We start from the raw sequence: 25,821 nt of genomic DNA on the forward strand, positions 1-25,821 counted from the left end.
GGTTATTTTCTCAGCACAGTTTTGGGTTCTATGTCATCTCTGTGGGTAATCCCCCTGCCAATGCATATTTCAAACCCTCTAAGATTTAAAAGTCAGTCTTTATGACTTGTTGTGGCTGAAACACCCAAGGCCTTGTGTTCCAACTGGATGGCAATGAGACCATCAAAGACCTGAATTCAAGTCCTGGGCCTGCTACTGTGTGATCTTGGGCAAGACACTTAATTTTTCTGGACTCGTTTGTTTTTTTTTTTTTTTTCCCCCTCTAAGAGTCAATCAAAAGAGTTCCTGAATCATAGGTTAAAAGGAAGAGTTAGAGATGGAAGTAACCTCTGACCTTATCTTGTCCAACCTCCTCATTTTATAGGTTAATTTGTGAGTGCATCACACAATAAGCTGAAGTTAGAATTCAACCAGCACTCTTTTCATGATACCATACTTGATAAGCTTAGAGTACAGTGTTAAAGAAAAAAGATACAATACTCTCCGTAGAGGTTAACAATGTTATTCAATTGAACATTATTCTATATTTCTAGATCCACACCCTTTCTAGTTCAGAAAGAGAAAAGGAGAGAGATGTCTAGACTGGCAGAGTCTCCCATTCCCTCCAGTATGACTCATGGCCCCGGCCCCAGTCATATTTCAGGTAGCATTTATAGGAGTCTCGAACAAACAAATCATAATATGTAACAATATAGTTCTGGTGGATATTCCAGAAGCTAATCACTATCTCATTCCTGCTGGATTCCTCCTCTCTCTCCCAGACTGAATCAAAGACACCTTCTCCCTTCCATCTATATCTTTTCCAAATTAAGGGCAGGATCTTACTAAGTCAATTATTTCAGAGAGGGAGGGAGGGAGGGAGGGAGGACTGATATGTATGTACAAGACTAGAAATCTATGTGGTTATCACCTTTAATCCATTTCCTTAAGAAAAACCTTCAAGGGAATCATCTACCTTTCCAAGGAGCTTTTCTAGGAATTTGGAAAAGATTTTATAGAAAAATGTTTTTGAATATTTTCTTTCTTTTTTTTTTAGATTAGGCAATTGAGGTTGAGTGACTTGCCAAGGTCACACAGTTCATCAGTGTTAAGTGTCTGAGGGTGGGTTTGAACTCAGATCCTCCTAATTTCAGCATCCAGCGCTCTATCCACTGTGCCATCTAGCTGCCCTGAATATTTTCCATATTACTAAAAAGGAAGTTTTAAATATATGTCCATAGTAACAAGCCTTTGCTTGGATTTCTGAAAACATCTCTCTGTAGAAGTTGTGCAGACATTTCTATCAGTATCATTCTAGAGAGGATTAAGGGCATCTGGGAAGCCAAGTGGCACACAATGGCACCGGTCCTGAAATCAAGAAGATTCCTCTTTAGGGATTCAAATCTGTGTGACCGTGGGTAAGTCACTTAACCTAGTTTGCCTCAATTTCCTCATCTGTCAAATGAGTTGGAAAAGAAAATGACAAAGCACTCTTTGCCCAGGAAAACAACAACAACAAAAGACATCTGAATGACTGGGATTACCCCCAAGATGAACTGCTTGGTTTAAAGCCTTCCTGTCCCTCTTTGGACCTCCAGGAGAATGGGGTTCATGAATGAAGAGAAAATGGCCCCAGATGAACTGATAAGATCTCACTATTGTGGGATGGACTGCCTTGAAGGGAGCTAACTCCTCTTGCTGTCCTATAAAACAGTCTATAGACGTGGTTTTGCTTTCTGTAAGGCTCCATCAAGAGCTATTAAGAGCTGCCTTGAGGTTATTAACAAGTGGACCAAAAACATAGTTTCTGGATAATAGCAAATTCTTGTCCTAAGCATTAATCATTCAAGTGGTAAATATTTATTAAGCTCCTGCTGCATACCAGGCACTGTGTTAAATACTAGGGAAGCAAAAAGAGGCAAAAGATAGTCCCTGTGCTCAAGGAGCTCAGTAAGAAACAATGTACAAGCAAAATAACTATAGACATGTATACATATGTTGTATTTAACTTATATTCTAACTTATGTAACATGTATTGGTCAACCTGCCATCTGGGGGAGGGGGGGAGAGGAAGGAGGGGAAAAATTGGAACAAAAGGGTTTGCAATTATCAATGCTGAAAAATTACCCATGCGTATAACTTGTAAATAAAAAGCTATAATAATAATTAAAAAAGAAAGAGAGAGAGAAAGAAGAAGAAGAAGAAGAAGAAGAAGAAGAAGAAGAAGAAGAAGAAGAAGAAGAAGAAGATGAAGAAGAAGAAGAAGAAGAAGATGAAGAAGAAGAAGAAGAAGAAGAAGAAACAATGTATAGACTTCTCAACAACACAGTAGCTATCAGGAAAAAAGCCCTGTGATGGGGTCTGAAGATCACTCTGCGAGGGCCCCAACTTCAAGAGTCCTGGAACCTAGACTTTCAGCCCAAGAAAGGGAGATTGCTTCAATCATCCCAAATTTAGAGGATGCTTCCTAAGAAAATTCAAGTTAGAGAGTTCATGATTCTGGCTTTCTCTTCAGAGAAACAGGATTTAATGTGTCTTGGAAAGGAAAGGAGAGTTATTCTTGTGGCTTCTGGTTCTGGACCAAGCAAGAGTCTAGATCTAAACCATGGTACAAAGGAACATGGGAACAAGCTTTGGCGTTTTACTATGAGAGGGAATCATTTGGAAAATAGGACGCTCGTGGGATAAAGTGAACGGCGTTGAACACATACATATATGTGTGCATCTGCATGTAGGTACTCATTGCCTTGAGTGCTTTTACAGAACGTGAGGACCTTTAGTATTTTTCACATATGGGGAAACTGAGACATATTTGGAGATATATCCCGAGAGTAAGTTCTGGTTAGGGACAATACAAGTCAAAAAGAAACATTTTGGGAGCAGCTCCCAGAACCGGACTTTGCTTAATTCCAGAGCAGAAGGGACTAATGGGTTGGCCCTCAAGAAATAAAAAAGTTGGACAAAGATGAACCCAAACTTTCTTTTCAGCTTATAAATCTGTTTCTCTGAAGTCCCAGAGAAGGCCTTGAGTAGAATCCAACCTCTTTGGGATTACCTCATGGGTCTGAGGGGCTTCGGTACACAGGGATCAACATTTCAATGAGCAGCCCGGAGTCTTTGCTCGGCTGGCTAATGGCAAAGGTATATTAAGGCTATTTAGGAAGCTTTAATGCAGAAACCAAGTCAATCTTTTGTGTTTTGTGTAACCACCACTTAAATATAAACATATGATTTAGACATGCTCCCTCTTGTCTTCCATTTCTGCTTGGTTCACTCTGTGCGGCTCATGTCATTATCCTTATGTGTTCAATGCCAGTGGAATAATGGGAGACCAACAGCTTTATTTAATAATGTAATTATCCTATATTGGATTACTCAGAAGCGCTTCATATTTTTAAGTTCTAGTTTTTCCAATACTATTGATATATTCTGCCAGGCTAAATGATTTGGGCTTCAATCAAAAACTCTTCAGTTTGTAAAAATAATGTTTACTAAAAAACCAAAGTGCTCAGGATTAAAACAAAAGCCAATTTTCAAACACAGTTGTACTTCCAGCAGAAGCACATTCAAGTGAGCACAGAATGCAGACAAACACCAGTCCTACACCTTGAATACTTAATAATTTTCTAGTGACCTTGGGCAAATCCTTTAATTTCAAAAAAGTTTCAGAGTTTTTTTTAAAATTTGTTAAATGGAGGCAGTAATACTTAAACCACCTAATTCACTGAGATGGAGTGAATAAAGTACTCTGTAAATCTCAGAGCGCTACCAAAAATGTCAGCTCTCATTAGGAGTTGGGACACAAGCAATCGACTACAAAGCCTTGTCCATCAAAGAGGTGCTTTGGAGGCAAAGAAAAGCAAGATTCACTGCCCTTAAATATCACCAAAGTAGGCCCATGTAAGAGAGATGGAATACATATTTACATGTGGCTCCAGAAAGTAAAGGAAAGGGTAATGGTAGAAGGTATCAAAAAGTGGATTCTAACTCAGTACGAGAAAGAGCTACCCAACTATAGAATGAGCTGACTTACAAGATTCCAGTTCCTAGAAATAGTCAAGCAGACAATGCATATCAACCTCTTACCAGGGACTCCTGGGAAATGAACTATGGGAGGTATAATGTACCTCTTAATCCTAAAAGTAAATGTCATCCCAAAGCAATCTCAAAGCAAAAGAGGTATGGTGTGTTGAATTAGGAGGAACTGGATTCAAATCCTGCCTGATATTTATTTTCTGTGTCAACACGGGCAAGCCACCTAGCTTTTCCTGATTATGGTTTCCTCATGTGGAGAATGAGGAGATCGGATTCAATGACTTCTAGTTCTAAATCTATGACATAAAACAGCAACAACAACAGAATCTCCTAGCTGTAGGAGTCACAGAAGGGCAACTCCTTGAAGAGAGAGTTGGGGGAATTAATCATCCATCTGTGGCCCACAATACCCAGCACAGGGCCACGGGGCAAGCTCCCAATAATGTTTGCTGGAAGCCCACGGAATGCATGCTGGAATAAATCAGATATGATAGAATAATGCAACAGGTCCAATTTTTGGTGCCAGATGTTGGTGTGCCAGGAACCTAGATAGCTGCCTCTACTTCCCTTCAGGAACTCATGAATTTATCCCCACCATATACCTCTATTACATCCAGTTTTATAAGGAAGGTGAAGGTAGGAGGGTCTTGGTTTTTAGCTCCACCGGCTACATTCTCCTTCCTGAAAATGTCAGATTTTCTTCCTCCCGTCCATTGTTATTGAGATTTGCCTTGTTCTTATAAGAAGACTGGTCAAGTTCACGGTCGTCCCCACACCATTTTTAGGTGATACTGAGTCACTGACAAATGTACGCTCACCATAGCAGGAGCCACTGACTGAGTCAACTTTCACCATTAAAAATAGAAACTGGTTTATTTAGTAGCACTTGCCCCACTCTCAAACCCTTAAATGCACACAGTTCTGTCATCAGCCCTTTGTTGAGAGAGCCAAGCTACGCTTCTTAGAACAGAAATAAGGGCATGCCTTCAACATGATGTCAAGGATGGAGGGACTGCCGCTTTGGGGGCTCGGCTGGGTCCAAGGAATAAGAAAACAGGCCTTTGCAAATTGCTCGTTTCATGGAAATCATATTCTCCTTCACACCCACAAGGCCAATTGTTCAAACCTCATCTCTGCTGCTTACAACTCCCACATAATCAGCCTCCACGAGTCTCAGTTTCCTCATCTGTAGAAGCTCGAATCCAATGCTTCCAAGGTCCCTTTGAGCTAGATATTCAATCCCACAAACTTAATTAGCATGAAAATTCTACTTAATATTTTTGGGCTCTTGGGCCTAGTCTACCCAAGCTAGACCAGGTAGAGTACTGAGGTAATTTCTGCAGTCACTCAAGCATTCCTCAGTGCTTCTGCTGAAGGTCATGGGGGTAGAAAGAGCCATTTTGTTTACCCCAAACTGGAGATTAACTAACTTTGTCTAATGCTTTCTGCTCCTCCTTCCTACTTCAGCGGCAAAAACCGCCATCTTGTTACGCTTAGCCCCTCTCCAGGAAAATGCTCTAAACTCCCAATATAGACATTAGGTAGAGAAAAGACCATGTCGTGTTTGTTGACATATAGTAAGATTAACAAATCTTAAGAGATTAAAGAAATCTGCCATCTACTATTTATGTCATCCCTAATTATATGCCCATTATCAGAGAAGGAAAAAACCACCCAGGGAGAATTCATAATATTTTTTAAAGCCAAGCTGAGAACGAGGAGGAGAAAGGAGATAAGGAAAGGGCTGGGGGTAAGAAGTCGGGGGGGGGGGGGGGAAGCTGGATCTGAGGTAGAAAACTCAGAAGCTATCTGGTATAATACCTTCCTTTTACAGAAAGGGAAACTGAGGCCCAGGCAACTAAATCAACTTATCTAAGAATACACAACTACTAAATAACGAGTCCAGAATTCAAATCTAACTTCGTGGATTGTAAATTTACATTTCTTTCCACTAGATCTGGCTGCCTCTCAATTCTCAGCAAAGGAGCCAAGCAATAGGATGACAGGGCTCTGCGGAAATTCTTTTAGCGAAAAGCATTTTTAGACGTTGTTGGTGTTTTCCTACCCAACAATGAAATTGGGTCTGTGATAAAAAGTGTTTCAGCTGAGCCTGGGAATTCAATTAATCTCCAGCCACTAAGAGTGTTGACCAGCCATAGAAAATGCTCCAAGTAGTTGTCTGAACTTTGAAATCTTTGATATATCCAACTACGAAGAGTCTCCATCTCCTGGGGGCCTGGAACATTTTAAATTGCATCATCTTACAATCCAATCCTATCTTCCAGAACAGGGTGGAGAGTAAAGGCAAAAGGGATCTTCTACCACGCACTAACTTTTATCAGGGCCTAGGGTAGCATTTATTCTCGTAGATATAAAAGCCAGTATCGTACGGAGTCACTGGAGTCAAAAGATCCAGATTCAAATTATACCTCTCATTCATACTGGACAAATCAGTTTTCATGAGAGTTAGTCTCCCTCGTCTGTAAAATTTGAGGAGGAGGGAGATGGACAAAATGGTCCCCGAGATTCTTTCTTGCTCCAGATCTAGCGTTCTGTTTTCTCTTCCCTGGCTCAAGAATAAGCTCCTTGAGGACAGGAGCTACTTACTATTCCTATTTGTAGCTGCCACACCAGTTGGCACAAGGCCCTGAGCATACACGTTGCTTAACAGAACCTAGGTGGGATGAATGAATATGTAGGAAGGAAAAGGTCAAACCGTTTCCAGAAAAAACCCTTTTCTTTATTGGTTTAAAAAAGCGAAAAAGTGTAACGTTAGTCATTTTCGAAAAGAAAGACTGATGGGGACAGGTAGATCTGGGAGGAAAAGCTATCACACAGAAATAGCCTCTCACTGTTGTCTAAGCAACCATCCTAGCTACCAAAAGAGCCGTCATTTGTTACCTGACTCAGCACCCAGAGATACCCTCACCTCGAAGGAAAAGTTGAAAGCATCATCTCTTTCTCTTTCTCCTCCTCTTCCCCTTCAAAGAGCCAGTTCTGAAAGGCCTGTTGCCCACCTGACCCTCCGGACCCGGGCTGCCTGTGAGCAGTGGTGAATTCCCTTTAACCACAGCTACTTCTCCAAGCAATGGTGCTGAGACAAGGTTTCTCTTCCCTTTCGAAAGAGGAATGAGAAAGCCTTAAAAAAAAAAAATTAAACCAACTGAGCTATCTGCAAATTCTGACATGCTGAGAGCGCTTTCACGCCATTGCTTCAAGGGGTCATTAACAGAATTCTAGAGGTCACGAGTGATTTGAACACCTGCTCTGGGATTTACTGAAGAAATGATCTCAGCCCATCAAATCTGTGTAAAGATGAACGGGACCCAGGCTGTAAAAAAAAATTAAATAAAACCAAACAGGAAGCCTCCGCCACTGTTGATAATTATAAAAGACACTGTCTGCTATTTATCTCATCTTCATAATTTACATTTAAAAAACATCTTCAGCCTTGTTATTGAAACCTTTAGCAGGGTGGATGGCTGGGGATGCATATTTTATATGCTAGCGTATTGTTGCCGAACACACACTCGCCCCAAGGAGGACAAAATACAATTAGACTATTATGGACTACATTCACAGAGGATAATATATCTGTATATTTCACTTAGACATAAAGGGCTCCATTATTGTCTGTATTGACGCCCCCCGTATGTTCAATTTGGGTGCAATTTGGTTAGTAGAGTAGCATGACCCAGTTCTCATTTGAATTCAGTATAGCGGTTACTCCAGGCTGGATTGGCCCAGAGCAGAGAGACACATGGGGCCAGCCAGTGGGTCGGCTCTTTCTGTAAGAGGCAGGGAGGGAGGGCTGCTACATTGAAAGCATAAAGTTATAACGCTTTACAGAAATGTAACCTCTGCCTATTTTTGCCAGGACCCCCCGTCCCCCGATAGAACTTAGTTAACACCCCTGGTTTCTTTAAAAGACCCGGCCATGAACTTGAAAAGGCCTGCTTGGGAGAGCGTTTCCAGAAAGGAGAAAAATGATGAGAAATGAAAGAAGATGAAGTATATCTTTCTTCTCTCTGTCCTGGGGCAGGAAGATTGAAAAAGAAACGGCGTGGGAAGGAGCAGAGTGTCATGGAAAGAACATTGGATTCTGAGTTAGAGGCTATGGATTCTAATCCCATGTAGACTATCCACTACCTGAGGCAAATTGCTTTCCAGATCTAGATTTCAGTTTGCTCCTCAGTAAAATGAAGTTTATATTGGAGATCTGATCCTAAAGGTACATCATGGATCACCTGGAGGCTTCCTGGGGGTTTCGACACCAAAAAGAATGAGCCTAGAAATACCAAAGACCAGGTGTGAACTCTTCCAATTTTCTTTAGCCCTCATATTTTCTCTCTCTCTCTCTCTTTTTCTCTTTCTGTCTCTCTCTCTGTCTCTGTCTCTCTCAATAGTTATTTTTGTAATTACTAGATGTCCTTTACAATGGACCAATCAATATGGAAGCAAATTCTAGAATTTATGGGACCATGTCTGAGGGTCTCCACATTTTCATCACAGCTTTGGGAGAATGGATTGGTTAACAAGGAAAATAAATCTTCCCAAAATAAATCTAGTTTAAAAAAAAAAAAGTTAAAAAAAAATCTAGTTTAAAAAAAAATCTAATTTTGTGACTGCTCTTTTTAAAAGTCTCTGGTTATAAAAACAATATTGTCCAAAGAGTGTGAAAAGATTAAATCATTGTGAGTATAATAAATACTCAAATCAACTACAAAGGATCTGTGAAGGAAGATGCTAGTCACATTGAGAAAAAGAACTGATAAAAAACAAGTATGTGGAGGTGATTTTACATATTATATATTAAAGATATATACACATATATTGTGAACACATATGTATATATGTGTGTATGTGCACACACACAAAACACTATCCATGGGAAATGGTGGCCGTTAGTGCAGGATGAGGATAGAGGGATGGGAGATAATTCAGAACTTAAAATTGAACAAAAAAGAAAATCTAAAAAAAAAAAAAGAAAAAAGGTCAGTGGGATGAATGAAAACCTTTAAAAAGCTTTATAATTCTGACTAGATACTTGTTCCATCAATTAATCAATCATAAGCACCTTACTACCCTTCTTTTTATTTTTAGTATTATTTTATTTTGATCAATTATATATCAAATCAATTTTTAACATTCATTTTTACAAAACTTTTGAGTTCCTATTTTTCTCCCTCCTTCCCTTCTCCTCTTCCTAAAATGTAAGCAATTTGATATGGGTCATATATGTCAATCACCTAAGATGTATTTCCAATAACACTGTACTAAGCACTTGGTGGAAGAGGAGAGGAGAGGGACAAAAAAAGAAATATTAGACAGGATCCTTAAACTCCGGTAGAATGATATGCACCTAAGAGGTGCTTAATGAAATTGTGTAGGCTGCCTGATTGGTTAATTGAGTAAGATAAAGCAATGTTCTAGTGAGAGATACTGGATTTGAAGCCAAGGTCCGGAGTTCAAATACTAGTTCCTTTTCTTATTATCTAGTGAATATGGGCAAGTTGTTTTTCCCTGCCAAGCTTTAACAATCTTTTTGTTTTGCTTTTTGCTGAGGCAGTTGGGGTAAAGTGACTTGCCCAGGGTCACGCAGCTAGGAAGTATTAAGTGTCTAAAGTCAGATTTGAACTCAGGTCCTCCTGACTTCAGGGCTGGGGCTCTATCCACTGCACCATCTAACTGCCCCAAAGCTTTAATCTCCTTCCAGCTCCGAATTCTACAACTCTATGGACCATTCACCATTGTCTAAACAGTTCGATCAATAAAGCTCTCTCAGTACCCACTGTGCCAAACACTGTGCTCAGTGCTGATACAAAGGCAAAAAAAAAAAAAAAGAAACACTCTTTGCTTTGTGGGACTTTGTGTTCAATTGGGGGAAACAACATGTACACAGGACATGAAATACAAAATATTTCCAAAGTAGATACAAAGAAATCCCTGGTGCACTCAAAGCCCAGGATGGGTTTCCTGTAAAAGAGGCGGCAGGTCAAGAGAGCTTGGAAGGAAGACAGGGATTCTTTGAAAACCTGAAGGAGTCATTCCAAGCATAGCTAACCTATACAAAGGGACAGCAAGGAGAGCTGGAATGTCCTGTCCAGGGAATGGCCAACAGCCAATTGGGCAGGCAGCTGGGAGACTGAAGAACCAGACTCTCAAGAGCTTTCAAGGTCAGCAAGAAGAGTTTTATCATTTATTCTAAAGGCAAGAGGGAGCTTGGAGGGCTTCTTGAGCAAGGGAGTGACAAGGTCATCCTTGTCCTTTGGGAGTATTCATCTGACCACACCTGTTTTCTTGCCTCCAGGGCCGTTCTCTCAGTCATTTATGGAATGGCTTCCTCAGTGTCAACCCCTGTTCCAACGAGCAAAACCTACCCTACCATCAAGACCCATCCCAAATACCATTTGATCCATTAGGTCTAGATCACCCAAGCTCCGATTGCAGGGCTATGCTGGCAGCTCATAACCTCTGATCCGTCCTAGGAAGACAACACATATCTAAGCACAGACTCAGCGACACTCTCCCGATATGTTCCAAGGACTGGGCTAGTTTAGAAGGTCATATGACCAGACTGGCTATAGAGTGACAACACTTTCTGCGACCCCAATTATCCATCCTACTCAACGGGGGGGTCATAATTTAAAACCGAAAGGGACTTCCAGAGCCATGAAGTTGGAGCCTTTCATTTTACCAATGAGGATCCGAAGCCAAGAAAGTTGACATGACAGAATTATCAAATATCTGAAGTCACATTTGAACCCCAAATCTTCCTGATTCCAACATTCTATCCATTGGATTGGTGGAGGGAGAAGTCCTAACAATGAAATGAAAGGTGGATGGATACTAAGTATAACAATATTAATAACACGCTAAATGATGTAGTATAGATAGTGAATAGTAAGATTAACAATCTGTTCCCAATGCTAAGTTACAAAGGGAATCTATGATGAGGCTTGGGTCACTGAGTCATCCAGACTTGTGTGAGTACCTCACTCTCTTTCTTTTTATTTTTAGCATTATTTTATTTTGGTCAATTATATATAAGTCAATTTTTAACATTCATTTTTTACCAAACTTTTGAGTTCCAATTTTTCTCCCTCCTTCCTTCTCCTCTTCCTAAAATGATAAGCAATTTGATATGGGTTATATATGTCAATCGCCTAAGATGTATTTCCATATTAGTCATGTTGGATCTCACTACCTTTCAAGGCAACTCACTGCACTTTCAGGTAGTTCTTATCAAGGAGACTTGGACAGATCCCATTAAACTGAGATTTGTTTCTGTAAAACCAACATTGTTGGTTCTACCTTCCAGGGTCTCCTGGGAAAATTTAACTGTTTCTGTCCAAGATGACTCTTCAAACACTGGGCAGGGGCTGTGGTATCCTCCCTAAGCCTTTTCTTAATCAAGTAAAAATAAATATCCTCTCTCCCTTCAATGGATTCTCTAATGACATTATCTATGCTGATCACAATCTCCTTTAGATTCCCATAAGCTAATCAATGCCCTTCCTAACAAGTGATACCTGAAGAAAAACAAATATCCCAGATATGGAGACAGTAGATGAGGGCCTAACAATTTACTGTCCTCACAAACAACTCCCGGAAGAGGTGGCCCTTGAGTGAGAAAAAGAAAGATGAGCTAAAAATGAATAATTAGGAGGAGAGGTAGCATTCCAAGGACGTGGGAGTAAGCAAGGCACGTAGAGGAGCAGTGAGCAAACCAGCTCGATCAGATTCTAGGTTCTGTGTTGTAAGGTTGGGGGAAAAAAAGGTTGAAAAGTTCTCTTGATTTTAAAAAACCTATGATGAAGACACTTCCCCATTCCCATGCTAATGCCTTCATTCCATCTACATGCTGTGCGGTTCCAGAAATAGCAGCTTTGTAGACCATCCAAAATGTTATCTTGGAAAAGCTTGGCTTGGACCAACACACAATGTACTCACAAAGGCATCCTTTTTATTTCAGGAGCCATCGATCTCAGGGGGAGTGGCCACTAGTTGTGAGCCACAGTCCATTAATCACGCTTTCTGGGTCGTCATCTTCTTCGGGATGCTTACAATCAGATTTCGCTCCGTCTTTCTTGAGGTTCCAGAGAATAACATCTCCTTGCTGGGTCATCCAAAGAGGCGAAACAGGATAGAGAAACTCAAAACACTCTTCTAAAGTGCAAAGGGCACCGTAGGACATCAATATCAAGGCACAGCGGAAGAAATCCCAAGATTTCCTAGAGAGATATGTTTAAAGGTCTGGTCGTTGCCAACATCATCAAGATGTCTCTCTTCAAATGCGGCTGGTGAACTTCATCAACTACAATTCAACACCTCTACGTCCTCTGTGTCTAAAACTATGTTATTATTTTAAGAGAGTCAAGAGGGAAGGGCAGTTAGACCCGACTTCATCTTTCACTCTGTCAAGATTCCATCCTAGGAAATAACTCCTAATATAGAAGAATAGCAAACTAAAGGAGAGGGAGAGAAAGAACAACAAATGCTAGATGTCTTTCTTCTGGGTCGTTTTTATATTTTTCCTCGTCTTTCTTTTGATGATATAGTATTTGGAGCAAGAACAAATAGAAATGGTAACTCATGGCTAAGGTGGGGACTGTCAGAAAAAAAAAAAAACAATAACAAACCTAACAAGCTCTGACTTGGCAAAGTTTTGAGAGTGGGCATAAATATGAACACTGCTTTATGGGTGCATCACCATTAAAAAAAAAAAAAGAAAGAAAGAAATTTGATCTGATCCAAATGCAAGAGAGTTTCTGACCAAAGGGAAAACAGGTTTCTGTCAGGAGATGTGCTCTTAGGAGGGTCTACGGAGCTCGGTGTGGGCCAGCTGATAAGGAGATGGATGGGCTGGGTGGCCAATTTGCCCTATTCGAATTGGAGTGTGCAAAGGGCTAGCCTGTAGATTACATAATTATATTTTTTCTTAACAAGAATACATCGCATTAGCAGGTTTAAATTATGCAAGCCTATTCTTTTGTCTCAAATTGTATTGTGTTCTTTTGTGCTGGTAAAACAATATGTGCTTTAATTAGCAAATATCTGTAAATAATTTACTTGCTTTTCATACAACAGAACAATGGGGCCAATTTTCACATACATTTACTGAGCCCGTACAGTGGATTTCTTACGCCAGTATCTTTCATTGTTTAGTAACTATATCAAGCTGCCCAACACTTGCTGCTGGGCTTTGCACAGAAAAGGAAACCCAAGGTCTTAACTAGCCAGTCACAACGTGTCATTGCACAGAGTGAAATAACACCAAAAGCAGTTCATGATTATATGGCGCTTGGGATCACGGGCCAAGAGATGAAGCTGGACCCGGGGGCTACCTAGCTGACCTCCTCATTTAGGCTCCAAGTTAAGTAACAAGGGATGGACAGAACGCCAACTCAAGCCAAGTCATCGGACTTCAGACCTACTGCTCTTTCACGGCGCCACATACATCAACCCAGTAGGAAATGAGCTCAAACTCCACTGCCTCTCCATCTGACAGAATAAAACCCAGAAGTTTAGAGGAGTTGATGGGATTTGCCCAAGTTCACCGAGGCAGGGGAGTTTTGGAACCAGATTTAAACTTGGGTCTTCCAACAGGACAGTTGCCCTCGCTCTTTTGGTTCCCACAGGTTGCCAGCTCCGAGCTGCAGCTCATTCTCATCATCTTTAACCGTGGCACCTCCTCATAGGACTCAGACACACGCCGAGGACCAGCATGGCTGGAGTGCCGCCACCGGACACCGGTGTGCTTCTGACCTCCTGAGGCTATGCCTGCCAGGCCGATGGCAGCCCCTCCTGCTCCGCCCACCCCTCTGCCCCGCCTGGGCTCTCAGCAGAGTTAATCTTGGGTGCTTCCCTATTCTCCAGCTGTTCAATCAAAAAAAGAGAGACGACCCCAGAACTGGAGGCACTATTATTTTGAATAAGATTGGAAAGGCCAGAAAAAGCAATTCAAAACTATTTCAATTATGTATTTCCCAGAACTGCATCTTTGAGCAACTAATGCAAATGTTACCAGCATAATCCCCCCTCTTTTCACACAGAAGCATATAAAACAGGTTGAACAGCATATACTTTATATATCATATGCATATTTTTGATGATTAATAAAAAATTCAAAATCTACGTGTGCTTTACTCTCCTAAGCAATACAGTAATTATGATTAAGGGACAAGCAACACCAAAAGGAGCCAATTTATCTTACTCGTGCTCAGGAATACTATTGTGTAACTAGGCAACTAAAGACAAAATATGGTCTAATTAATTCACTCCTATGCTTATTTAAAAGACACAATTAGAACATTTTTATTTCCCAGCCTGCACAGTAGTGTAACATGCTGGAGGGTTGCAGAATGTAAAGCCCATTATTCTCCAAGACAAGAGTTTGAACACTGATCGGCCTGAGCGAGCCACTATGGGGAGCAGTGGGTGTGTTTCCCATTCTCAGTGCACGGGGAGAAGTGACAAAGAACTGGCAGGTAAAGGGGGAAATAGGTTGATGTGACCACAGGTTAGAGACTGCTGGCTAATGGCTAGCAACATGTGGCTTAACACTGACTAATGCCTTCGGTCTTGGCTTAGCTGACTTGTGGCTGCTGCCAGAAAGGAGGAGGAGGAATTCGCTGGGCGTCGTAATGGACAGCATGAGGATGCATATATTCTCTCCCCTTCTCTTCTCTCTCTCTCTCTCTTTTTTTTTTGTCTCTCTCATACACACACATACACACACACACACACACACACACACACACACACACACACACACAGCTATACATCTGCACAGATATCTATATGGAGAATTGTTAGGCAAGAGATATAATTACCCAAACAGTCCCAGTGTCTGGGTGATAAATACCAAATGTACATCTCAAACACTGTTAACAGTGGATCTGATTTCAGAAGCAGAATTAATTTACGCCAAGTACGCGTTGGGGATTGATGGCATTAGCATGATTCGAAAGCACACTTTGATAATCATAATATGCATGTTTGAAATGTGTTGTCATTAGTGATGTTGACAGACCAGGATGGGAGATACACACGCCGTGGGCTAAGGCCTCGATTCTAATCTCCAACCGGCAGACAAGTATCACTGTGTAGCTTGGAAAATCCATTATTGTACAAGTGCAGAGGAGCAGATTTTTCAAGAAATGCAGGAGCCCATGACTACGTTTCTTTCTGAGAGGCGAATGAATCCTCCAGCCAGGGATCGATACATTTATTTTAAATTTCTTTAAAAACCAATCCCATCGAGAATCGGCAACGATGCTATTATTCTGAGTGAAAAAATGGAAAACATCCAACTGTCCGGGGTACACAAATGATGGGCAAATGCTTTTGATTCTGGCAATTATATTCTGGATCTTGGTAAAAAACGAGACAGTGATAAATGAGCTTTGGGTCATGTATCACTAAGATGCCACTAGGAACAACAGCACTCTTATCAATAATTAATAACAATTTATTTACAAGATGGACTCTTATACATCATTAAAAATAACATTTCCTTACTTCTTGCCTAACAGTTCAAACATCAATGGAGATTTTAATTGCTTATAATTTGGACTTGATGGAAAACGTGTGGCCAAGTTAAAAATAATCCTCCTTAAACACATGTGAATGTAATTTGACAATAATCACTCAACACAGAGACCACTGCCACAGTCAAGGTCGATTATTTAAACAGTCCTCCCCACCCCCCCAACCTCTGTCCCTAAACTGCTGCATTTTGCAAACTGAGCCCACATGGGAGAGCTCCCATTTAAACCAGAGAAGCTTCACATATTAACTATAATGGTGTGAAGTTAATGCCCGGCTAATCCTTGGGTTAATCATCAGTTGACACTTTTGGAGGACCTAAACACCATACCAATATTGTCTTACTTGAGTTTCACAACGACCCTGCGAGGCAGATACAACTGATATTATAAAATCCTTCCTCACCCATTTTACACATCAGGAAATTGAGGCTCAGAGAGTAGCGATTTGTCCAATGAGAGAATAAAGGTCATTTAGGATTTAGATCAACATCTTCCTGACTCCAAGTCCCTTTATATCCAACTTCTCAATGAAAAAAAAAAAAAAAAACACAGAGACCCTTGATATATATATATATATCAAGAGAGAGAGAGAGAGAGAGAGAGAGAGAGAGAGAGATGGATAGATATAGCTATAGATATAGTGTCTTAAATTTTCCAACATGCTTTATCCTATTTCAGGATTCCCACTCCTCGAAAGCAATATGCACATATGACTACCCCTTCAATTATATGGACTGCTGAGGCAAGACCAATGTGAAACTGGGTGCCAAATGTCTGTATGCAGGTAAACTGTTATCGGGCAGCTCAGTGGCACAGTGGATAAGAATGCTAAGTCTAGAATCAGGAATACTCATGTTCCTGAGTTCAAATATGGTCTCAGACACTTAGTAACCATGTGACGCTGGGTAAGTCACTTAACCCTATTTGCCTCAGTTTCCTCACCTGTAAAATGTACTAGAGATGAAAATAGCCAACCGATACCGCTGCCAAGAAAACCCCAAATGGGATCATGGAGAGATAAAATGAACAACAGCAAACTGTGTAAGGCGCAACAGCAACTGTGTTGCGAGGAAAAAAGAGGGAAAGCATAAAGAAGTCAGACTAGGAACAGAAAGTTTCATTCTGGCCTTCCAATATTGGTATAGTAGAAAGAACATTTGGCTTTGGGATCAAAGGACTTGGACTCAAATTCTGCTTCCCTCACTCCCTCAGTGACCTGTGTATAACACAGGCTTTGGTTTCCTCCTCTGCCCCTAAGGTTTCTTCGAGCTTTAAATCTGTAATCTTGGGATTCCATTTTTGGATATAGGATCATATCTAGGAATGGCTAATGTTTATATTCAATGGCTTTAAATGTGTAACACACTCCCCCTCCCAAACAAAAAAGTCCCTGTTGGCAAAGATCCAAAACAGTAAGGGCCAAGATGGGTTCTAAGATGAATCAGATGGCTGGATGTACACAGTGTTTAGGGAAACATTCTACAAGAAATCTACTGGACTTAATTAAATCAACTGGCCTTTCTCTGAATGATCATACTTATCATCTGGACCACACAATCCAGCACTTCATTAGATGATGTCTTCTCTCCCAAAATAACTAAATCAAAGTTGACCCGAAGGGCGATGGAATATGTCTGCACGACGGGAGTAATCAGCATATTACCAAAGTTGATTTGAACTTGGACAATGGTGTGAAAGATACAAATAAGGACACATAGGAGCGGGAAAAGAGGTAGATCACTCATGCAACAATTATAAGGAAAGGGAAGTTCAAGTGTTGCCCTAGTACCCATGAAATATGAAAGGAAACCTTCTAGTTGGGTGGCTCAAGAATAGAGAATTTAGAGAAACATTTGGCATGGAATAAGAAGGGATGGAAGGGCTCAGATCTAAACCAGAAAATAAATTAAATGGAAAAACAATAAAATCACAGATCCACTCAAATACTGTTCTCTAATTGTTTCATGTCTGTCCATTTAGCCTCTTCAAGCACATTATAAATTTGAGGGCAGAGATCTAAGTTTTGTTTATCTGTATATCTCCTACGATAATTAGCAAAGTGGAAAGTAGGTACCTACAGAACATAGTACATGTGTTTACTCATTAAGGGACTAAATGTGGACATGAATAATGCCACAGTTTAAACTTAAGCCATTTTTAATTCCCACTTCGGTAGCTCCGCTGGTAGAGTAAAGGATTGTGGTGATTAAACTTAAGCCATTTTCTAAAACTCACACCATGATATAATTAATATAGCACATATTCACTTTATATGTTAATATTTAAGTGACATAGGGCAGGTCATAAAGTCTTTGAGCCTCGGCTTCCTAATCAGTAAAATGGGAGGATTTGAGAAAATGACCTTTAAGATCCCATCTGGATTAAATCTATGAACCTCCAAGCCACCATTGGGGTCCCCAGAGAGGGTGAATCCCAGGGGCAATTCACAAAGCAACCAAGAAAGATCACGGCCCTACAGTCTGCTTCAACTTCTAACTAAGGAGGAGCAACAGGTGTACATTCAGCCTAGTATTTTGGGGACTCCAAAGGCCAGGCCAGTGTGTAAAAAATGCCCTCCCCATCAGGAGGCCCTACTCTGACAAGGGTCACGTTGGGAGATGAAAAGGCTTCACCGGGCTATTTAATGTAAATCTGACTTTTTGGCCATTGTTAATAAAATTAGTTAAAGCACTTTCAAGTAATCCCCTCTCAAAGATTCAATTCATGAATTCTAAAAGCTGAGGAGATAGCCGATCAAGAGTACAAACACACCTTCTCTTTTTACAGTCTGAACCCTGTCTAGACAACTCTAATCTCAGAGTCAACTTTAGCCATCATACGAAAACTCCATCAATGTAGATGGGACATCACAGTTCTAAATGTAGACCACACAACTGGGGAACTAACAGCCTCAGTTTCTTCCAGAATTGACCAGATATACCAGCATCATGGAGATACACCACTTGGGGAGGGAAAAGCAGAGGCGAGCACATTTTGGGACAGTTGGCAGGAAGGTAAAAACCCAATATTGCTATGATAGATGACCCACACTGGGGTTGACCATAAGACCCAATATTGCTACGGTAGATGACCCACCAATGGGGTTCAGCACCAACATTGCCATTAAGACCGGAGCTTCATGGGCTCTGAGGGGGAGAAGCTGGATGGGAATTTTAGTTCGGATGTTAGAATGATAGATCAGGAATGGGTAAGAAACCTTAGATGGACAGTTAGAAAGTACAATAAATAGAGCGGTGAGACCCTAGGCAAATCACTTAATCCTGCTTGCCTCAGTTTCCTCATCTGTAAAAATGAGCTGGAGAAGGAAATAGCAATCACTCCAATATCTTTGCAAAAACAACAACAAACCAAATGACATCACAGAGATTTGGCAACAACTGAAGAGTAACAAATCCAATCTCCTCATTTTACAAATAGGAAACAGAGCATAAAGAAATCTGTCCAAGATCACATAGGTAGTAACTAGGAAGTATGTGATTTAAACCCAGATTTCATTATCCAGCAGTAGGTGCTCTTTCCAATATATCACGTTCCCAAATCTGTACCAATCTTGGGTAAATTACTTAATCCCCCCAAACCTCAGTTTCCTTTTCAGTAAAATGAGGGGGTTGGACTAGATGATGGCTAAAAAAAAAAAAACCTATTAATTCTAAGCCAAATTATCCTGTATTTGGTGGGACCCCCAGGCTCTGAACTCTTCAGAAACATTTACTTGCTAATCCTCATTCTGAGTTGCAGTCCATCAACATTCCTTTTCTCCCCCCTCCCCACCCTTACCCCCTCCCTCCCCAAGATCAGGCACACTGCTGGCCAGGCTTAAATAGGAACGGGAGAGTTGTCTGCAAGCCTATTTCAAGAGGCTATAAAATTGCCATTAAACTAAGCACTTGGCAACTTGAAAATAAATGTCATCAGAAGTTACCAAGTAACAGCATCATCGCCGCCTACTTTGCCATTTTCCTTCTCTCCAGAGCAAATGGCTGAATGTTTCGATTGTGGGAAATTATTGATGAAATTTAACCCATTCCGGGCACCGGACTGCCATTCATTCCTTGGGCAAAGGAAGAAATGATCCGATTGGGCGCCCCGAAAGTCCTCCCGTTGGCCATCATTTGCAAAAATCCCTACCCCGAGCACCAAATGAGGCTCTTTACTCTTTGGAGCTAACAGGGTGTATACTCACATGGTATTACGATAATTACTCCAGTGTTATTGTTGTCGATACAAACCTCTGACTAGCTGTTAGCCGAAGTCTTATGATAGAGCCAATTGGTCCGCTAACCAACCATGTTACTCATTCCCAGCACCAAATGACCTCTGACACTGCACATTGACAATTGTGAAATGTACAAGATTACAAGCTTCCACAATATAATATATACAATGTGGAGCTCTGGGGAATAGCTTTCTCTCTGACAATGATTTTCGGCCAGGTCTTGCAATATTTATCTCTATATTTCCCGAAATCTAAGGAAGCAAGCAGGGTGTTTCTATGAAAGAAACCGAGAAACAAGCAGCAAACAAAACCCTACCCCCCAAAACAAGCCCCGAGTGTCCTTTAGGAATAGATGCTGATGTCAGTTACATAAAGGAATTATTACCCTCTCCTGAGTTTCTTAAAATAAACTGTGCTCTGTTGATTAAAAGTGCTCAATGTTTTCCTTAAGTAACAAAGTATAAATCACTAAGAAGCTTTTCATTTTCATCACCCATTTAAACACCAAATTTATCATTCAAAACTATTTAACATCAATAATAAAAATCATTTCAATGTATATAAACAAGTTAATGGAGTAAGTGAAAACAAAGTACATTTGTTAATGGGAGTGTGATGTTGCCCCCTCTAGGTCCCAGCTCTAAGTGCGAGTTTCTGCAGGCTCCTGGCCAAAGAAGTATGAGTGAGCAAGGAGCTCTGGCTGCTGCTGCTGCTGCTGCTGCTGCTGCTGCTGCTGCTGCTGTTTCTGCTGCTGCTGCTGCCTCCGCTAGTCTGCTTAATGAATGACTAACTTAGGCCAGGGGGGAAATGACATCATCAGGGTGGAAAACCGATCCGCATTAGGAAACTTTCTACCTGCTCTAACATTTTTCATAATTATTTTACACAATGCAATGCACATTTGCATAATTTTAAGGCGTGTCATTATTTTCGACTGAAAATTGTTTTAATATGGCTGGATAATTCACAATGACATCAGCTGAGATCCTAATGAAATATACAAGCATAATCATACAGCTAATTACCAGCCATGTTAGCATTAAAAAACAAATCATGCATAATATTAGGAGACGTATATGCAGCTGAGAATTATAAATAGAGTCATCTCTCCTCCTCCTCCTTCTCCTTCTCTTCCTCCTCTTCCTCCCCCCTCCCCAGCTTTCTTTTAAATGGTAAGATTAATTTTCTCAGGTAAGGTGTCTCACAGTAACAACACGAGCCGATCATTAAAATGGCTCATTTCCTTCTAATAAACAAAGAAAAAGTGGTCGTTGTTTTTTTTTTTTTTTAAATAGTCACTGTCAGCAGTTTTTTTTTTTTTTTAAAGCAAATTCAAACCTTCAGCTGCTCTATTTTTTACCCGCAAGCTAAGCCTCTCCATTGAATCAGCCAAACAGAAATTAAAACCTGTACCATACTGGGGTCAACACCAAGTCTTTAAAAAAGATCGCAATTCCAATTTCGAAGGTGACCACAAAATATCCCGTAAAACACTGAATAATTTCCTCTTGGGTTTAGTCAGAAGTCTATTAGACTCCAGTTCTTTTTTCTGGATATTTAATCCTTCCCTTTTTCCAGATCACAGGCCATGTTGAAGTAATAAATTTGAAAAGCAAATAATAAGGAATCGGGAGGGGAGGGGGAGGGAGACAGCTGCACGGGAAAGTTGGACAAGGGGAGGGGACAGAGGGAGATCTCGAGAGGGGAGGGGTCAACCTGTAGGTGGATTTCAAGATTGGCTGTCCGTTCCCAAATAGCAATTCTGAAATCGCAGACAGACCCCCGGACAATATGGACAGTTAGAAGAGAGAGGTGGACCGCGGGGAGGGAGGGGAGGCAGAAGAGGCAGATCTCGGGGCGAACGCTGGCCAAACTACAGTAATTAAGCCACATAGAATACTGATGGGTAATTCGATCCTGAGGGAAGGGAGGGGGTGGCGTCTCCGAAAAGTCCAATTACTCCATCAGACTCCGGAATGCTGAAGGGACTGGCACCGCTCACTCTAGGAGTTCATGGGGACCCATTCATATCGGAGCCTTACACCTACCTGGCACCTCGGGCGCCTGCCTGCCCCTTGGTTAGTTAGTTGCTTTCAGCCACAATGGGATTGCCCTGACCTTTCTTTCACTTAACACAACAGCAGCAGCAGCAGCAGCGGCAGCAGCAGCAGCAACTTGCCAGGCCGTCAGTCAGTCGTATTGCCCATCGCGCTGCGGGTACACCACCGACACCAAAATAGCTCCCCAGCAGTCACCCGGCGCGGGCGGGCGGGCGGGCGGGGAAGCAGCTGACGCCAGAAGCCCGCAGAACTGCGGTCACCCGTGCAATTACAGCTCGGGAAGGTGCTGGCTGGGCGGGAGGCGGCCGAGCCCACGGATCGGGACTGGCCGTCTCCCCGGGATCGCGACTGGCCGTCTCCCTGGGATCCGGGCCGGCCGTCTCCCAGAGATCCGGGCCGGCCCCCTCCCTGGATCGGGACTGGCCACCTCTCGGGGATCGGGACTGGCCACCTCTGGGGCCAGCTCTGGATCCCGGGGTTGGCCCATTCCCGCACCCGAGGGAAAAAAACGTGACGAGGAGACTCTTCTCCCTACCTAAAGGCACCCCCACTCTTCACCAGGGCGACCGTCTGGGAGAGGAAATGACTGGACTTTCAGGGTTAGTGTGAGAGTCACACACCGCTCCCCCACCTCCTCCTCACTCACCCCCCCCCGCCCCCCCGCAATCTCTTTTTTGGAAAAGGGCCACTTTTCGTGGAGTCATTTAAAGGGAGTCCAGGCAATAGCTCTCCGAAAGGGAGGGGGGTAGGGAAGAGGAGGGAGTGGGGTACAGTGGGGGGGGGGGGGAGAGGGAGAGATAGTTGTTAATGCTTAACGTGTTTGTGCGGGTTACTCGACTGCTTTGAAATACGCCCAGGCAGACCTGCAAGTTATTTGAATGTATTATCCCAGTACCTGTCATTTATCACTTTATTCAACACGTCTTTGCCAGCTCAATAGCTTTTGATCCCAACTCAGCCCTCCATTTCGTAATTTCCGCCCTCTTAAACATATCAAATACTTAAAAAGAGAGAGAGAGAAAGAAAGAAAGAAAGAAAAAGAAACGTGAACAATATCGAAACCCACCGAGAAGAAATCCACCCAGCCCTGCTGAGGCAGACGGCAAGGTAATACATTCAGAGAGAGGCTGGGGGAGAGGAGAGGAGGAGAAGGGAGAGAGAGAGAGGAGAGAGGAGCAGGGAGAGGGGGAGACCGGGAGACAGAAGAGATCTCAGCAAAAATACAAAAAGCATGTGACGTTCAGACAGCAAGCAGCCGCCGCCAGAGCACTAACACACACACACACACACACACACACACACACACACACACACACACACACACACTCCTCCAACAAGTTATTTGATCATTACTGGAAAATCAGCACTTGGATCTTCTTTGTAAAGCTGACAGCCAAAAAACTCTGACAACGGCAAAAAAAAAAAAAAAAAATCGCTCCAGCCCCAGAGAGTGGCGCTACCCCTTTAAAAAAAAAGGCTCGACCACGCCGCTCCCTGCAGAAGTGAACACATACAGTATATTTCAAGCTCGCCCTGTAATAAGCATTACTAGAAAAATAACAGAAAAGAGAGACAAGAGATCGGTTTACTACCTCGCCATGGTCGCTATTCCTGCCCTGGGGAGTGTCTTCTGGGAGGAAATAAAGTTTGGAGCTGGATAAAAGTTGACTGCTAGTCCTCTCTTCCCACAACAGCTGCAGCTCGGCTATGCAAATCGGATCCTTTGGCTTACATCTTACAAAGAAAAAGTCGCCAAGGGACAAAATTCTTGGTCTGCCTTCAAGGTGGAACTGAAAAGCCTTGTAGAAAATGTACGGTCCGTGCAAGCCACACGGAGAGCCGACCCACTGCAGGGGAGAAAACAATCGTGTAAATAAGACAATCGGCGTTCCGCATACATTCAGAGACACACACACACTCACACTTCCACACACACACACGGTCACCCATCGGATATTAGCTGGGTGGAAAAAATAGATCGAGATTACACACAATATCGACCTCCCTTAAAACACCCACCCACACCCCCTCCCCCTTTTCCAGCCCCTCTCCACCCCCCCACCCCCATCCCAGAAGGCAAAATTAAATATGTATGTAGGATGTGTGCAGGAATTTTGGGAAAACAATAAAAATGATTTGGGGAGCTGCGGAGGGCAAAAGTTTGCTGGAAAGTTTGTGGGGGGCTTCGGGGGGGTGGAGGGGTGCGGGCGGGCTGCGGGCCGGGGGGCGGCGGGGCTGCCGGGGGCCGGGGGAGCGGAGCCGAGCAAAATACCTGGAGTGAGCTGAGCTCCATCTCGACGTTCTGAATTGATTGAACTCAACATTCTCTCCAAACTTGTTGGCTTGAATGGATTGCATCAGGTCCTGGCAGGGAAAAGCATTCTCGCCCTCCAGCCGGCCCGGCGTCTCAATATAAAATCAAGCCCACCCCTCCCCGCCGCCCCCAAAATGACCAAAAAGGGCGCCTAATATTTCTCCGACGCCCCAATTTTCCCCCGGTGCCTTAAAGACCCGGCCCCACCCCGAACCGCCGGGGATCAAATTCCCAATCGCGAGAGAGACCCGCTCGGAGACGGGGGACAGAGCGGATGGATCAAGGCAAAATGCACGTCGCAGCCCTCCGAAAAATCAAGGACCCCCCGGATCTGCCTCCGCCTCGTACGGGGTTTCTCGAAATTGGAAATGGGGGCGCGTTCCCCGCGGATTGTCTTTTTCGGGGGGCCGATTGCGCCGGGGCTCGTTCGTGCATCTGCCAGGACCTGCTTATATATGTCTAATATAAAGAACGTTTCCTGCAGAGATTCAGGGGCGCCCGCCGCTCTTTAGCAGATCTGATTTTATTAGACATGTAGATTTGTTTGATAGTTAAATTACGCTTCCTCACTGCCATGTTTTCAAGAACTAATCTGTTAAATTATCTTTTGATGCCTATTTACACGGAAGGGAAAAGTGGGTTATCGATTATATAAACATATAAATATTAATGCATTTGTTCGCTTTGCAAAAAAAACACACACTCGGGAAAAGCACACACACACACACACACACACACATACAGGGAAAGGCAAGTGAACCCAGTGTGCACACACACACACACACACACACATCCACACACACATCCACGGGATTTTTTTTTTTTTTTTTTTTGGTTTTTTGTTTTTTTTTTTTAAACAATATTGAACGGACAGCGACTGCATTTAGGGACTGAAACAATAAACGGTGCATGATAAATCAATAAATGCGAGCAGTGGATCTGCTCGGAATAGGAATCTAGGCTCTCGGTTCTGCGTGTGCATTCTTTAATTTTAAAGTATATACAGTAGGACGTGTTTACAATGCTGATGGACGCCAAGGGCGCTCTCAAATGATAATGTGTTTATATAACCCAGTGCTACAGCAATAATATACTAACTCTCTCTCTCTCTCTCTCTCTCTCTCTCTCTCTCTCTCTCTCTCTCTCTCTCTCTCTCTCACACACACACACACACACACACACACACACACACCCTCACCCCCTCCCAAAAGAGAGAAGGGAAAGGGAGGGGAGGGGAGAATGAGGGAGGGGGGAGCAGGAGGGGGGGCTTCTTCCGTGTAATAGTTAGAAACTGGAGGGGGGGGGAGAGAATCCATTTGCAAACTAGTTAAATACAACTAGAAATTAAGCTGTTTAAAACCGGGGGCACGAACCGTGAGACAATAAAGGCTTTAAATGTGTATATTTATTGTTCTGGAGCCCCGGAGCACTGGGAGGTTTGTATTCAGGGTTATTATGCAAACACACAGAAACTTAAGAGCGTCGGAACAAGGAACAGGCAGAGAGACTGACTGCATAGCCCAGCTCCGATCCAGCTGCCGGGGTTCTAAGAGTCTAGATTGCATTTTCGCAATGTTGATGTAAAATGGTATACTCTCGCCCCCCCCTTTTCCCCCTATCTTCTCCCTCCCTATCTATCCTCAC

The 25,821-nt window shown here is 42.5% G+C and overlaps 1 protein-coding gene across 2 annotated transcripts in view; it reads right to left on the minus strand.

Moving 5' to 3' along the window:
- ARID5B (AT-rich interaction domain 5B) overlaps positions 1-24,960 on the minus strand; it is a 209,840-nt gene extending 184,880 nt beyond the window's left edge. For both annotated transcript variants that reach the window (XM_051982609.1, XM_051982608.1), the window contains exons 1-2: positions 24,136-24,960; positions 23,456-23,710 (exon numbers count right to left, since the gene is read on the minus strand). In XM_051982609.1, coding sequence (XP_051838569.1) covers positions 23,456-23,710; positions 24,136-24,156 — 276 coding nt within the window. In that variant the 5' untranslated portion in view covers positions 24,157-24,960. The remainder of the gene's footprint in view (positions 1-23,455; positions 23,711-24,135) is intronic.
- Between the last annotated feature and the right edge of the window lie 861 nt (positions 24,961-25,821).

The sequence above is a fragment of the Antechinus flavipes genome, chromosome 2 (genome assembly GCF_016432865.1).
Source record: "Antechinus flavipes isolate AdamAnt ecotype Samford, QLD, Australia chromosome 2, AdamAnt_v2, whole genome shotgun sequence".
Lineage (NCBI taxonomy): Eukaryota > Metazoa > Chordata > Mammalia > Dasyuromorphia > Dasyuridae > Antechinus > Antechinus flavipes.